This window comes from Hyla sarda, chromosome 2 (assembly GCF_029499605.1).
Source record: "Hyla sarda isolate aHylSar1 chromosome 2, aHylSar1.hap1, whole genome shotgun sequence".
In the NCBI taxonomy this organism is placed as follows: Eukaryota; Metazoa; Chordata; class Amphibia; order Anura; family Hylidae; genus Hyla; species Hyla sarda.
In genome coordinates, this window is record NC_079190.1 from 430,323,523 (window position 1) to 430,339,085 (window position 15,563).

A 15,563-nucleotide genomic window follows, 5' to 3' on the forward strand; every position below is an offset into this window, starting at 1 on the left:
CGCTGCCCCCACATCGGGGAACTAATCATATGTGACCTGCAAGCGCTGTTCTGCCCCCCCCAATTAATTATTAGCCCAGCACTGTCCTCATCAGGGTACTACTCACGTCACCCGCATGCGCTGCCCTCCTCGTCCTGTTAGTTGCGGCCGCCAGCGCTGACACTCTATACCAGTGGTCTCCAACCTGCGGACCTCCAGATGTTGCAAAACTACAACTCCCTGCTGGGAGTTGTAGTTTTGCAGCATCTGGAGGTCCGCAGGTTTGAGACCACTTCTCTTTACTGTGCGGTATCCCTATGCCCGGGCTGCAAAAAATAAACAAAATAAACTTTAACTCACCTCCCGTTGGTCCGGTACCGGCCTCACTTGTTTCCTGGGGACGGGAACGTCGGAGAGCCGTCATCCTATCACCGGCCGCAGTGATGTTCCGCCTCAGCTGGTGATGGGCTGAGCCCACTGTCATGTAAGAAACCGGCTTCTTGTACAACAGTGGGCTCAGCCTATCACCGGCCGAGGCGGAAAATCGCTGCGGCCGGTGATAGGCTGACGGCTCTCCAACGTTCACGTCCCCAGCGTAAGGCCGACGTAGGTGCGTTAAAGTTTGTTTTGTTTACCTTCTGCAGCCCGGGCATCGGGATACCGCACAGTATAGAGTGCCAGCACCGGCAGCCACAACAAACAGGACGAGGAGGGCAGCGCTTGTGGGTGATAAGTAAGTATTTACCCCGATGGGGATGTGGGCTGATAATTAATATGTAGGGGGGCTAGGAAATACCGTTATACACCGTGAAGCCGCCAAAAGTAAAAAAAAAAATACTGTGATACACACATTTGGTCATACCGCCCAGCTCTACACTGGACCCACTTGCAGCCATTCCTGAGCAAGCTCTGCACCGATCCTGTATCTGAATTCTTTTTAGGAGACGGTCCTGGCACTTGCTGGTAGTAAGCTTTCTCCATGAGCAATTTCTCCCAATGATCCAGGAGCAATTTGAAGATAAACAATGTTTTCTCACAGGGCAAACGTGATAAGTGGTTTGATGAACAACACTTTGAAATTTCTCTTGGTCCCTTTGAGAACCCATTGTAATTAAACCTCAAAAGCAGGTGGACACAAAAATGCAGAAATTGTGAAAAACTCCAAGTAATGATAACATAAGAATTGGTTACCATCAGCCAGGATTTGGCTCAGTACCTGATATCCAGTATGCTGGGGGGAATTGCTGACATCGTGGAAAAGGGTCAACACTGTAAATATTGCGCTTTTGCATAAACGTACTGTTTGTCAAAAGTATAAAAACTTAGTTACGTAGTTAGTACGGTCGAAAAAAGACATATGTCCATCAAGTTCAACCAGGGAATTGAAGGGTAGGGGTGTGGCGCGATATTGGGGAAGGGATGGGATTTTATAATTCTTCATTAGCATTAGTTATTTTGTTCCAGGAATGTATCTAATCCTGTTTTAAAGCTGTTAATTTTTCCTGCTGTGACCAGTTCCTGAGGTAGACTGTTCCATAAATTCACAGTTCTCACGGTAAAGAAGGCGTGTCGCCCCTTGAGACTAAACTTTTTCTTCTCCAGACGGAGGGAGTGCCCCCTTGTCCTTTGGGGGGGGTTTAACCTGGAACAGTTCTTCTCCATATTTTTTGTATGGGCCATTAATATACTTATATACGTTTATCATATCATAACTTACAAAATTGCGGATAAATGCACTTAAATAACAATAAAAACTTCCAACTATAAAATCTAAAATCACTGAAGCAGCAAATGTCTTAAAACCAAAATTTGTGTCGGTCTCAACCTTTGACCAATAACTTCTTCTCTTTATTCACATTACTATCGGTTCCTAAAACATTCACCTGGCTTTGTTTGCTCTTGGTTTATAGACTAGAACACGTAGAGACGATTGCCCTCAAGCAGTTATTGCCTCTATAAATTGTGAACGTAAAGACTGATTCAAAGTAGTTTTCCACTCAGGATATTATCATGTTTACAAAATGTAGCAACTTTTTTTTATTTGCATTTCCTTTATAAAGTAACCAGTGGAATGTGGGAAGAGAACGGCTGTCACGTATATCAGATTTTAGTTCATCCCGTTTCCTCTATAGAAATCCTTGATCTCATTTGATCTTTGTGCCGGATAAATCATCATAATAGACAGGGTGGTTCTTGTTAGAGCTGTTGCTAGGCAATAATGCTTTCACTCTGGAGGGGTCCGTCAGATCCGTGGCCACCTCTTCACAAGCTAATGTACCTGCATCAATGGTGATATAGCAAAAACGGACTGTAAGCGAGGAAGCACCAATAATAAATATTAAGTGTAGATATGATCTTAAAGGGGTAGTCCGGTGGAAAACATATATATATATATATATATATATATATATATATATATATATATATATATTATATATTTTTTATTTTAATCAACTGGTGCCAGAAAGTTAAACAGCTTTGTAAATGACTTCTATTAAAAAATCTTAATCCTTCCAGTACACTTTAGCAGCTGTATGCCACAGAGGAAATTCTTTGCTTTTTAAATTTCTTTTTTGTCTTGTCCACAGTGCTCTCTGCTGACACCTGATGACCATATCAGGAACTGTCCAGAGCAGGAGAAAATCCCCATTGCAAACCTATACTGCTCTGGACAGTTACTGACACCGACAGAGGTGTCAGCAGAGAACAATGTGGACAAGACAGAAAAGAAATTCAAAAAGAAAAGAATTTCCCCTGTAGCATACAGCCGCTAAAAAATACTGGAAGGGTAAAGACTTTTTAATAGAAGTCATTTACAAATCTGTTTAACTTTTGGCACCAGTTGATTTAAAAAAAAAATAAAATAAAAAAAAAAAAAAAGTTTTCCACCCCTTTAAGATGTAAAAGCACCTCTTAGAAAACTGGAGATACTTAAAAAAAAAAATGCATTAAAAAGACATACAGTTTATTCATTATAATCACAGAAAAAGGAACAGCATCCCCTACTAACTGCACCGCGTCACTATATACCGCATATGTAATACAAGTAAATAATACATAAAGAGTTAAGCTTTAAAAGAGGACATGTAACAAAGCATCACAGCATAGTAGCGAACAGGATACATATAATTGAGAAACAACAACAATATGTACAAACTGGCCAAAAATAAATGAACAGGTGCAGGAGGGGATGACTTCACCCCAACGCACATTTTGATGCAGAATTTGTCCAGGGTGCCCCCATAGCATGTTTTTCTAGGTCTACAGCTGACCTGCAAGGGCCTGATTATCATTGGTAGACATAGCAGCGGTACAAGGATCTGTTAACAGACAGTGTGACAGTATATCCTTGTACTGTCTTCCTTCCTGGCGTCATTCAAGGTTAAAAACACTCTTTTTGTTGGTGGAATAATTATTTTTGAGTGCCAGACACCTTATAGGACCTACTGAACCCCATAGGACTTTTGTCACAGTGCCTCACTGTTCCAGCTCAGTTTTTTGACAAAATCTGCAGTGGTTGCTGCAAAAAATTTAAAATAAATAAAAGCTCCATTGCAGACATAAATGAAGCCTTTTAGAATAGTTCAGCAAACTCCAAGAAGCCCCTATCCTGAAGCGAAGCCTTATTACATAGCAAGTATTGTGTAACACTGATAAATGGGTAACAGAAGGAAGTGATATTCTGTGGTTTCCCACATAATAAATAACTCTGCTTCCTTTACCTTACGCCGCTCCCTGAAATGCCGATTGCACCGCAAAACTATTGCTAGCACCTGTAGAAAAGGCTCAACACTGTATACATACCAACAGAAGTCTATATTCTTGTATAAATGGACTTCTGTACAGTCCTATATTGACACTGGTCTTAATTCTATACATTATCCTCAAACACTGTATACTGTTTTTTTGTTTAGAACATTTCCCCCCCCCCCCCCCCATCCCCATGCAAGAATAGCTTTAGTCATTTTGTAAATCTCACCTTTTATTTTAGCATCAGGATCTGCAGTTTTACATAGGACTGCAAGCATACTGATTGTATTAACTGTAGCAGACAACACTGTTAACTAAAGAGCCCCAAAAAGTTGAAATCAGTTCCTCTACATCTCTACCAGTATTAGATTTGAATCTCCAATACTTGTGACGCCACTAGCAACCTCTTGGTGTATGTTGGTGTAGTAGGTAGCCAAACCTGCCATGGGTGAATAGTGCCTGTGATAACACACTTTCCAGCTACTTCAGACACTGCATGGCTGCTCGTGCAGCAGCGGACTAACACTAACCACACTTCTCACAACCCTCCTTTATTTCCTATGGTGTAACTGGTTTGTGTGTTGCTCTCTGGTAACTGCTCTGTGTATTTGCTGTCCTCCTGCCCTCATTTAACGCTGCTCAGACTGTCATTGGAGGTTATGACCATCCTATGTCGCTGCGAGAATATTGAGACATCGGAGGGGGTCCCTCTGTACGTAACAGGGGTTGCACAGGTAATAAAATTCCAGCTTCCTAATTCTGCTCCTGAGTTTCTTGATCTTTTATTATAAGCAGAAACCGTGACAAGAGGACTCTGCACTAACCCCTAACCTCATACTCTTCCTCCCGGGTGTAAGCTTTCAATTTTCCTTCCCATGTTCACTTCCCCTCTTATGTACAGTCAGCAGTCACCTCTGGACGTAATGTGAAGCTCTACCAATAAACAAACTATATATATATATAATATTTTAGCGTATTTAACAGTATTAGTCTAGATATACACATCTGTTTGTTGCAGATTCATTTCAGAAAAAAAGTGAGGAGGATGGTCTGCTGTATGACGGACACCAGCGAACCCGAGAGACCCCATTCACTTTAATGGGGCCCGGTGAGTTTCCATCTGGTGTCCGTTATTTTGCAGGATTCTGAACAAAAGGGTACGGTACATTATGCAATGATTTTTTTTTTTTTGGTCCAGTTATTTAAATGGGATCTGCCCCAAACTGAACTGACAGATGTGAACAAAGCCTTATACATCTTCCTTTACACCATATCATAAACACTTGCCCAGTTCATGCTCAGGAGAATATGAAGCTGGCTCTGTGTTGTGATATTTCTGTTGATTCTTGGCTTTCCACAGTTTATAAGATTTATTGCAGGTTTTTATGTATTGATTCTCATTAAAGGATAAGTATCATGGAAAAAAAAAAACGTATCCCCTATCTGCTATCTAAGTTTGAGATCGCGGGGATCTGAGCGCTGGGGCTCCCTGCGATCTCCAGTTTACAGCCTCTGCTCTCCTATACAGCGGCGCGTCACAACCCCCCGCCCGAAGCTGGGGCCCCCGCACCTCCTCCATATAGCTCTATGGGAGAGCCGTTTGGAAATCTTCAGCTCTCCCATAGAAATATATAGAGGGGGCGTGGCAGGGGGCGTGACACGCCGCTATATAGGAGAGCTGGGAAACAGGAGATTGCTGGGGCCCCAGTGCTCGGGGATAAAAAAAAAAAAAAAATTTCATGATACTTGTCCTTTAAGACCACTCCTTTATAATAAGAGGTCAGCATGATGATCATTCGGTCAGCACAAATCTGGCCTTTTCTACCCCCAGCAATTGGCTGTTATTACCATGTAAAGTTGCATTTGACCATGTAATGTAATGCAGGTTAAGGGCAGGTTCACACTGTGATTGTAGTTCACTTTTAACATTAGAGTTAAGCGAATCCACAGTGTGATTCACCAATCATGAATCCCTATATTCATTTAGTCTTGTGAAAGTCATTCGACTTCACTGGAGAAGTTTAAAATGAGACAGTCCAGAGTCTTATTCCAGACTTCACTAGGAAAGCAAGAAGGACTTTTACGACAATAAGTGAATCTATAGCCGGTTCAAGTTTGGCAAATATTACTATTGATATATGCACCAAAAAAGCACCTGGTGTAAATCTTAGGGCCCCATTCACCCAACAGAGGCCAGGAGTGTCTCATTAGTCTTCTTTTTTTTGTTATTTTAAAAATTGACTATTATGTCCAAAGGCATCCCACAAATTAAAGTAATTAAAGTATTCTGAGCTACACTGCTGCTCTAATATAGAGGAGACTCGGGAGCTCTGTTTTTAATCACTGCGAGTCCATGTGGTTGAACCCCGAGCAGTCACACGCCTGCCATAAATGATGTTGGCGGACAGCCCCTTTAAGAACATGGTAAGCAATAGGCTCTTAGGTTCATTATAGCGGTAGCTTGGGTCAGCTGCTTGTGTGTGATCTTTTACCTGTTGGTTCCCAATCCTCTGTTGTTGCATCCTTTTTTTCCCTTCTTGAATTACCCTTACACAATCACTCCTTATGACAGTTTTTCCTTTTTCCTACCAATGATAGGCACATTTACACTTGAGCTGTTCTCTGCCATGTAAATGTAGGTTCTACTAAACCTATTAACGTTCTCTTCTCCACCTACATCATCTGAGGCATCTATCTGGTTGAAGGCAAACCTATAAAATGTTTCGCTTCTTATGATCTAAACCAAAAAAAATCTTCTTATACTTATTTCTCCAATGTTTTTAGTTACTTACAGTTTTGTGCTGGTGTATTTAATTTTTACAAAAGGGACATTTGTCTGGAAAGTATTCCGGTGTGAGCTGAGCATTGCGAACATTGTGACTATGGACTAGAAAGAGGGAAGGGATCTATAGGAAGTGTAAAGTTGATGTTGGCAAACTGGAAAATGTGCAAATGTTTTACCTTTTTTGGCAGGATTTCCCTAGAGATAATGACGTTACAGCCCAGGTGTGAGGACGTAGAGACGGCCGAGGGTGTAGCGTTAACTGTCACTGGTGTGGCCCAGGTACTGTAACTCGCAGCACGCCATTTTGGAAATGCATGTCTCCAGGAATGGATACCAACTGATGCCATGACAAGTTGGCATGTCAGGTCTTTTCAAGAACATCCATAGCATAAAATGGAAAAAAAAAAAAACTATTTATGTTGTACGAATATTGACTGGTCCATGTATGCATATTTAAAATAACTTCCTAGTAGTGCTACAGTACTACAATGCTATCTAGGCTGCATTTCATGCTGATCTCACTTACAGCAACTGCATATCGTCTTGGTGAATATAAATAAATAATTTAAGAACTGTTCTTGGCCAAAAACAAAGCATTATGTTATTATCCACAAATGCATTTTATACATTGCATTGAATAGCATTTTCCAGTAAAAATTGGTTTTAAATCTTTTTAGATTTCTTTAGGCACATTTCAACAAATCAATAGTACATGCAAAATTGTGCAATATATCTTATCTAAGAAAAATGCTTCTTTCTTTTATCAGCCTCGTTTCCTGCCCCCTTTCTACCATTATTAAACTAAGGGCACTAGCGGCTTACTAAAAGATCAGATTACATGCTACCCATACAAGTCTAAGAAGGGAGCTGGGGGGGGGGACTGATTGAAGAGAACCAGAAGCAAACAGACTGTAAAGAGAGTACATGAATTTACTGTATTAGACCCCCACCCCCCAGAACAGCTCTATAATGTCCTTTATGCTGCTGCTTTTTGAGGCGTATATAGCGACAAAGTAGAGCAAGATCCCCTCTTTTGTGTTCCTGAAGCTTATATCATGGTGCTTAGTCTACACACTTTACCTAAGTGACCACTAAATATCCCAAATAAAGTTATATAATGGTCACAAATAGTGCTACTGATCATGTACACATGGCAGTTTGTTGAAACATTAGTGACGATTAAATGTTTTCATGGATTCTTAGAGTTCCAGTGAAGAAAAAAATATGCACAGAAGTTGGTGTGGTGCGGATTTGCAACTTGTCCACTTCAGATACATAATGTTCATGGCTTTGTTGTGGAATTTACTCATTGACTTCAGTGGAGAAGTCAAAATCTCCAAATAAACTTGCAAGTGTGGATTTTAAATTAGATTTTTTTTCTTTAGCTTAGGAAATCCATGTAAAATCTATTTGTGGTAAATCCTTTTTAAAATTATTACATTCTTCTGTGTGAATTTATTGCATCCAGACTAAATTCATCTAGTGCAAAATTGCGCTTAGGGATGGGATCTGTATACAGTTCTGTACGTCACACACCAGACCTTCTAGAAGAGAAGTTATGAACATCCAAGTCAACAGATCAGACCACATAACTGGTTGAAATGTTCACACTTAAGTAAACAAAAGACAAAGCAATGGAAGTCTATAGAAATATATATTCTGGTCCTCCCGAATGAGCATAATTAGAAAACCATCAAAATTGCATTAGATCTGGTCAAAATTGATGAATTGTCTTATGCTTAGTACAGGACCCAAGTAGCGTGTAATGACACTGGCATTCTCTTTGTTGTTATCTGTCTGATGCACATCAGGCCCTTCACTAGGAATAGCACAATGAGTGTATCTTTTAAGGGTGCATTCACACCACGTTCCCGGTGGGGAAATGTCAAAACCAGCCACTACCATATCCCTGGCGAACCCAGCCCACGTCTCATTCATTTGAATGAGTCAACCGGGGTCAAATAGTGACTCCAGTTGGCTCAATTTTTGCCTGGCAAAAACCAGAAGTGTATTCAAAAGGAATGGGAGATATAAAGGAAGGACTTGTACTTCTCCTTTCTCATGGATCCATTTTTGGCATTGGCTCAAAAACTGCAGTGCAAACACATCCTAAGGGTACGTTCAGAAGAGTGGATCCAGTGTATTTTACGCTGCGGATCCGTCACCGAAGGACCCCTACAGGGGGCTGCTCTTGGCCTAGCTCGGAGCAGGACGAGCGGCCGCAGTGCGTGCGAGTACACCGCGCATGCGCGGCGACTCACACATCGCAGCACCGTGTCTGCTCGTAGCGGCTTAGTGTCGCTTCCTGTAGGGGTCCTTCGGCGGCAGATCTGCACTGTAAAATACGCTGTGGATCTGCTCCTCTGAACGTACCCTAAGGGTATGTTCACGTGTGCATATTTTTTGCTGCGGATGTTTTGCTTCAATAGGTAGCAAAATATGCACGTGTGAATGTACCCTAAGGGTGGATTCACATGTGAAAAATTTTGTTTCAGAAATTTCTGCAACTTTACCAATCATCTGAATTAAACAATTTTATTTTTTTTTTTTATATCAACTGGTGCCAGAAAATTAAACAGATTTGTAAATTACTTCTATTTAAAAAATCTTAATCCTTCCAGTACTTATCAGCTGCTGTATGCTCCAGAGGAAGTTCTTTTCTTTTTGAATTTCTTTTTTGTCTGACCACAGTGCTCTCTGCTGACACCTCTGTCCATGTCGGGAACTGTCCAGAGCAGGAGAGGTTTGCTATGGGGGATTTTCTCCTGCTCTGGACAGTTCCTGATATGGATGGAGGTGTCAGCAGAGAGCACTGTGGTTAGACAGAAAAGAAATTCAAAAAGAAAAGAACTTCTTCTGGAGCATACAGCAGCGGATAAGTACTGGAAGGATTAAGATTTTTAAATAGTAGGTCATTTTACAAATCTGTTTAACTTTCTGGCACCAGTTGATTTAAAAAAACTTTTTTTTCCACCTGAATACCCCTTTAAATCCATGAGCTGCCCAATGGAACTTCGATCATCACAGCATGCGAGTCCACCCTATGGTCTACAGTTTATTCATGCAGAGCACTAGACACTCTTTATACTGCCATGTTTACATTCCTTGTGACATAGTAGTCTCTCCTTGATGCAATGGTAATCTTAAATTACCTTTTGTAGAATGGCACGTGGTAGAACATAACTCTGTTTTTGCATGACTCCATGATAAGAAAAAAAAATAACACCTCGGTCTTCATTTGAAATATGAGGCGCCATAGGTGCAGTATTGGAAATTATATATATTTTTTTTTCAGCACCTTATTATGGATCTATACAACACTGATCTGTAATATGGTCACATGCATGTAGCCTTAAAGGGGTATTCCAGGCAAAAACTTTTTTTATACATCAACTGGCTCCGAAAAGTTAAACAGATTTGTAAATTACTTCTATTAAAAAATCTTAATCCTTCCAATAGTTATTAGCTTCTGAAGTTGAGTTGCTGTTTTCTGTCTAACTGCTTTCTGATGACTCATGTCCCGGGAGCTGTCCAGCTCCTATGGGGATATTTTCCCATCATGCACAGCTCCCGGGACGTGACATCATCATTGAGCAGTTAGACAGAAAACTTCAGAAGCTAATAACTATTGGAAGGATTAAGATTTTTTAATAGAAGTAATTTACAAATCTGTTTAACTTTCCGGAGCCAGTTGAGATATATATATATATATATATATATATATATATATATATATATATATATATATATATATATATATATATATATATATATATATATATATAAAAAAGTTTTTGCCTGGAATACCCCTTTAATATATCAAATAAATGATCAAATACTCCATTAATGATGATTATGTTGATGTATGTTCTTTGTTCTTTTCTGCATACAATGTAAATGTCTGCTAACAGAAAGCATCTTGCCACATGGGATATTGTCTAGAAGAGTTACTGTCCTTTAGTAAAATTTTGACATGTCATCCAGGCATGTGAAAAGTTAAGATTGCACTGGGTCTCAGTCCTAAGAACCATTTTACCTGTGAGTTATAGCCGGTGAAAAGCTTGTCTGACTGCGCTCAATAGACTATAATGGAGCTCATCAGTCCGGTCTGGTGGCGGCCAGATAGTGAAGAGCGCTGCCATGCGCTTTAGGGTCTCAGGACTGCGGCTGCAGTGCAGTCTAAACTTTTCACATGTCTCGATTAAATGTAAAAAGTTGTACTAAATAACAGTAACCCTTTATTGTATGTATTGACTTTTTAAGAAAAAATGTCTTTGCCCTAGGATTGTTATACGTTAATGTATTCATTGTCCTTAATATTCTGAATTACAACTTCCATGTGTTACAGTTAATAATTCTACGTGTAGCTACTCTGGTTTCCATATAGATGGTGTCTGTCAATACATAAATAATATCCTAACCTTATTTCATGTACTTAACAGGTAGTAGATAGTTTGCAGACATGTTTTTGTTTCTCTTTCTTCTCACATGTAAGTTTATGTGCACATTTGTTGCATGCTCTAAAATGGCCTGGAGAAAAAGCCTGGACCAGCAATCTTTTCAACAGTTTTGGATGTATTATCTAAAATGTATATTATATTTAAATGAATACTTACTGTTTAGTAATTGTATTTTATTTTGAAATATGGTGCTTACCAACCTACTAGATTTGTGTCCTGGAAGTGACTATACTGGATTAAAACCTTGCCTGGTGAATTTTGCATCTCTTAAAGGGGTACTCCCCTGGGAAACATTTTGTTTTTTTTATCAACTGGTGCCAGAAAGTTAAACAGATGTGTAAATTACTTCTATTTAAAAATCTTAATCCTTCTAGTACTTATCAGCTTCTGTATGCTCCAGAGGAAGTTCTTTTCTTTTTGAATTTCCTTTCTGTCTGACCACAGTGCTCTCTGCTGACACCTCTGTCCATTTTAGGAACTGTCCAGAGTAGGAGCAAATCCCCGTAGTAAACCTATTCTGCTCCTGACAGTTCCTAAAATGGACAGAGGTGTCAGCAGAGAGCACTGTGTTAGACAAAGGAAATTCAAAAAGAAAAGAACTTCCTGTTGAGCATATAGCATCTGATAAACACTGGAAGGATTAAGTAATTTTCAAATCTGTTTAACTTTCTGGTACCAGTTGATTAAAAAAAAAAAGTTTTCCAGGGGAGTACCCCTTGAAAGCAGACCTGTCAGCAGGTTTTAGGGTATGAGGCATGGTTTCCCACCAGTGTGACTCCAGTTGTTGTAGTTTTGCAACAGGTAGGCGGACTGGTTGGGAAACACTGGTATAAGGTATGGACATGGCTGTATCAAGCGTCTGACCCTGAACCCGCACATACCTCTTAGGCTATGTTCACACGGCAGAATTTCTCTGCGGAATCCTGCATGGAGGTTCTGCAGCAATGGGATTCCGCTGCATTGTGCAGTCGGCAACATTTCCGCATCAGATGCTCTGGCGTAAATTCTGATTCCAGTGTCCGCAAAAACATTGTACATGCTTAATGTTTCTATGGAGTCCGCACAGAAATGCATTGCCGTCTATTGAGAGTGTGCATTTCCGAGTGGTCTTAGCACTGGCATGTTATGCAGGCGCCCGCGGTTTGCAGAATGTCCGCACAGAGAGTTTCCATGCGGACATTCTGCCTTGTGAACTTGGCCTTATTAGATAATTGACCCCTCCAGCCACAAAAATCCATCAAATTTGGTTACCGGGCCACTTCATGTTGCAATCGCATCACATTGACATTTAGTACACGTCTTTGCAGTGTAACTTTGCGATCTTTATATATTGCAACCAAAGTTGCCATATAGCCTTAGTCTTGACAACACAGACATTCATGCAGCTATAGGTAGGTAGTAGGACGGCACTGGTGTGATAGTTGGTGCCTGTGGACACTTCATGCAGCTATGGCTGCCCTTTCCACCTGCAGACTTGGCCACAATGTACAACCGGTGAACAGATTATAGGCTGGCAGAAACAGAATGGCCAATGATGAAATCTATTTCTTTAGCTGCAAGGTGGAGCTGTGCTGAGAATTATTAGATTTGAAAAAATCTTTTGGCTGTCTGGCTGTGTTCTAGACTAATTTTGATTGTATAAAACAGATATATTAAGTATATACAAGGAAACTTCTTTTTTTAGGTGAAAATAATGACTGAGCGTGAACTTCTAGCAATGGCATGTGAACAGTTTCTTGGAAAAAATGCCCATGAGATTAAGAATGTCGTCCTACAAACACTGGAAGGCCATTTGCGATCTATTCTTGGTAAGTATTCGTTTTTATTTTGTTTATTATTCTCTTGGACATCTGGGTCATGTTGTTGTTGTTCCATTCTAATCCATGACAATTGTTACATCTGAGGGCAGATTTAGGCAATATTTACACGTGGCAGCAAGATGTTACACTATACGAAATAGGATATCCCATTCCCTGATTGTGCTAGAAAACCATGCAGGAGGTGATGGTGCAACTGTCTAATGTGTCTTTATGCCTTGTGTGGATGTTCGCTTGATTTCCAATGGGCTTCTGCTGCACAGTTTATATGTCCGAATTCCATTGTGGAACTTTCGACAAGGAATTTGATTCTGCCAGAATCTTCCTGCAGAACCTGCCATAGAAGTTGCGTGACTGGGCTGTAGTAAATGGGTTGGCGTTTAATGTTCCGGAAGAGGCTGCTGAAAGTGGAAACTGCCTGGAAGTTTGAATGGGACCTAATGTTTTGGCTCCTCCGTGATTTTTTAATTTTTTTTAATTTTTTTTTAAACACCAAAAGTATGCACATCGTACCCTTCTGCTCTTGTGTAAGGGCTGAGCACCCAGGGCTGAAGGTGTATAATTAAGGTACAAATATTTTATAGTTTACATTTTGATCAAACAGTACAAGCCCACTCGCCACGTCAAGGCCACTTAGTCAGAGTGGTTCCCTAACCTAATACTGGCGTGGCGTCGGGCAGCCACCACCGCCTCCGTGACACCAAGTCTACAGGAGGAACAACCTAGTGACCAGGCAGCCCCCTCTGCTGCCCGACCAAGTCCCCGGCTCTGGGCCACGCCACAGAGAAGGCATCACAGCTACAATGGCTGAAACCAGTGTGAACACCTAGCATGTGCTCCCTGCAAGCACTCCACCCATTCGACCCAGGCATTTTTAATTAGCAGGAGACTGCATATGGGTTTCCTCCTAGCATTCTCCCAGCACATGGTAGGTGTTCACACTGGTGTGGTGCTCGGTGGCGGCCATTGTAGCTGTGATGCTTTGTCTGTGGGGTGGAGCCGGGGGCTTGGTCTGGCATCAGTTGGGCTGCCTGGACGCTGGGTCATTCCCCCTGTGGGCTTGGTGTCACGGAGGCAGTGGTCACTGCCCGACGATATGCCAGTGTTAGGTTAGGGACCCACTCTAACGAGGTGGCCTTGACGTGGCGAGTGGGCTTGTATTTTTTGATCAACAACCCGTTAGTTTTTTAAAGGGTAGCTCCCACCATCATTTTTTTTTTTTTTTTTTCTGTCCCTGCCTTTTGCCCTTCTATCCCTATCCCTGCCTTTGTTTTTTGTTTTTTTGTCACTGATGCCTGCTGGGGGGGGGGGGGGGGCAACTTCCACCCTTAGTTCTCCAAACAGGGTGCCTCCAGCTGTTTCACCACTACAACTCCCAGCATGCCCTGACATCTATTAGCTGTCAGGGCATGCTGGGAGTTGTAGTGGTAAAACAACTGGAGGCACCCTGTATTGGAAGGCAACCTCCGTGGCTCTGTACTGGGCGGACAGTGGCGGGGAGCTGGAGCTGAGCCGGAGCCCGGTCATGGAAAGCGGCAGCTACACCGGAGTGGAGCCGGAGGGGCCCCTGTGGTCCCTGGAGCACAGGACTCCCCTCAGGCGGCTGCTGAAGGACATGCGGAGCCCCTTCCAGCTGCACTTCTCCCTGCACCAGGTCCACCCCCCGCCCGGGGCTCTGCTGGCTGCCGCCGCCCAGGACAGGAGCTTCATGGGGGAAGGAGTGAGCCGGGAGCTGATGCGGGAGGGACGGGTGCGAGGGAGCCTCTTCCTGCCGCTCGGTGAGTACCACCCAATTCCCCCCCGTGCCTTGCAGCAGGGCCGTCGGCGAGTGCGGGGAGCCGATGCACAGCCCTGGATGTTCCTGCGCCTGCGCAAAATTATGACTGACTGCCCTGCCGGAATCAGTCGGAATTTTGCAGTGACGTCCCTCCGCACTGCATTCGGCCACTAGGAGGGCGACCCCTAGTGGCTGAATTTCAAATTGCTTTTAAAATGTTTTAAAAGCATTTTTTTTGTAAAGGTATATTAGAGATATGTTGTAGTACTTAAGTACTACAACATATCAAAAAAAAAAAATTCATGACAGTGCCCATTTAAATTATGCTGAGAAGCAAGTAGATTAAAATACAAATAGTGGCTGTGCAGCTATGTTCCTGTTTCTCTATTTTTGTTTTATTATTATTATTATTATTTTTTTTTATCCAGCCATGTCTTTTAAGCACCATAGCATTATTTTTTTTAATGTTGATATAGCCCTTTGAGGGCTCTTTTGCTGCTGAACTACTTATTTTTTATTGTACCATTTAATGTACCACATAGTGTACTGAGACTAATTTAAAGTGCAACTGTCATGGATATTGTAACCCCCCCCCAGACAAATACCATGATAGTATAGATGATAAAACTTAAAATGCAGCTATACCTTTGGCTGCTCTTTATCAGCCAGAAAATAGAAATTTTATGGTGCGGTTAGCAACAGTCGAATAGGCGTGGCCAGGGTTCGCAATGCCCCACTGCCACGCCTATCCCCTGTAAGTGAGCGCTGGGACCGCTGTGTGATTGACACACAAGTCCCCAGCACAAGCCCCCCCCGATGTTCATGATGTGTGGTCCGGCGTGACTCCACTGAGCCTTCACATATTATTATGTGCACCTTTATGATATACAGTGCCCGTACTCCTCTTCTTTCTTCTCCTGTTGCCAGAGACGTGCAGCTTCTACTTTCACTAGAGGCAGCCCGCTCGCTCCCTGCCTCTAGCACTGCACAGGCGC

The 15,563-nt window shown here is 42.0% G+C and overlaps 1 protein-coding gene across 2 annotated transcripts in view; it reads left to right on the forward strand.

Moving 5' to 3' along the window:
* The window catches only part of FLOT2 (flotillin 2), a 57,497-nt gene that overhangs the window by 24,520 nt on the left and 17,414 nt on the right, over positions 1-15,563 (forward strand). Inside the window, exons 3-4 of one of the 2 annotated variants that reach the window (XM_056559062.1) lie at positions 4,373-4,463; positions 12,659-12,782. In XM_056559062.1, the coding sequence (XP_056415037.1) occupies positions 4,373-4,463; positions 12,659-12,782 (215 nt within the window). Of the gene's footprint in view, positions 1-4,372; positions 4,464-6,702; positions 6,794-12,658; positions 12,783-15,563 lie in introns of both variants that reach the window. The other variant, XM_056559060.1, reaches the window with a different exon arrangement.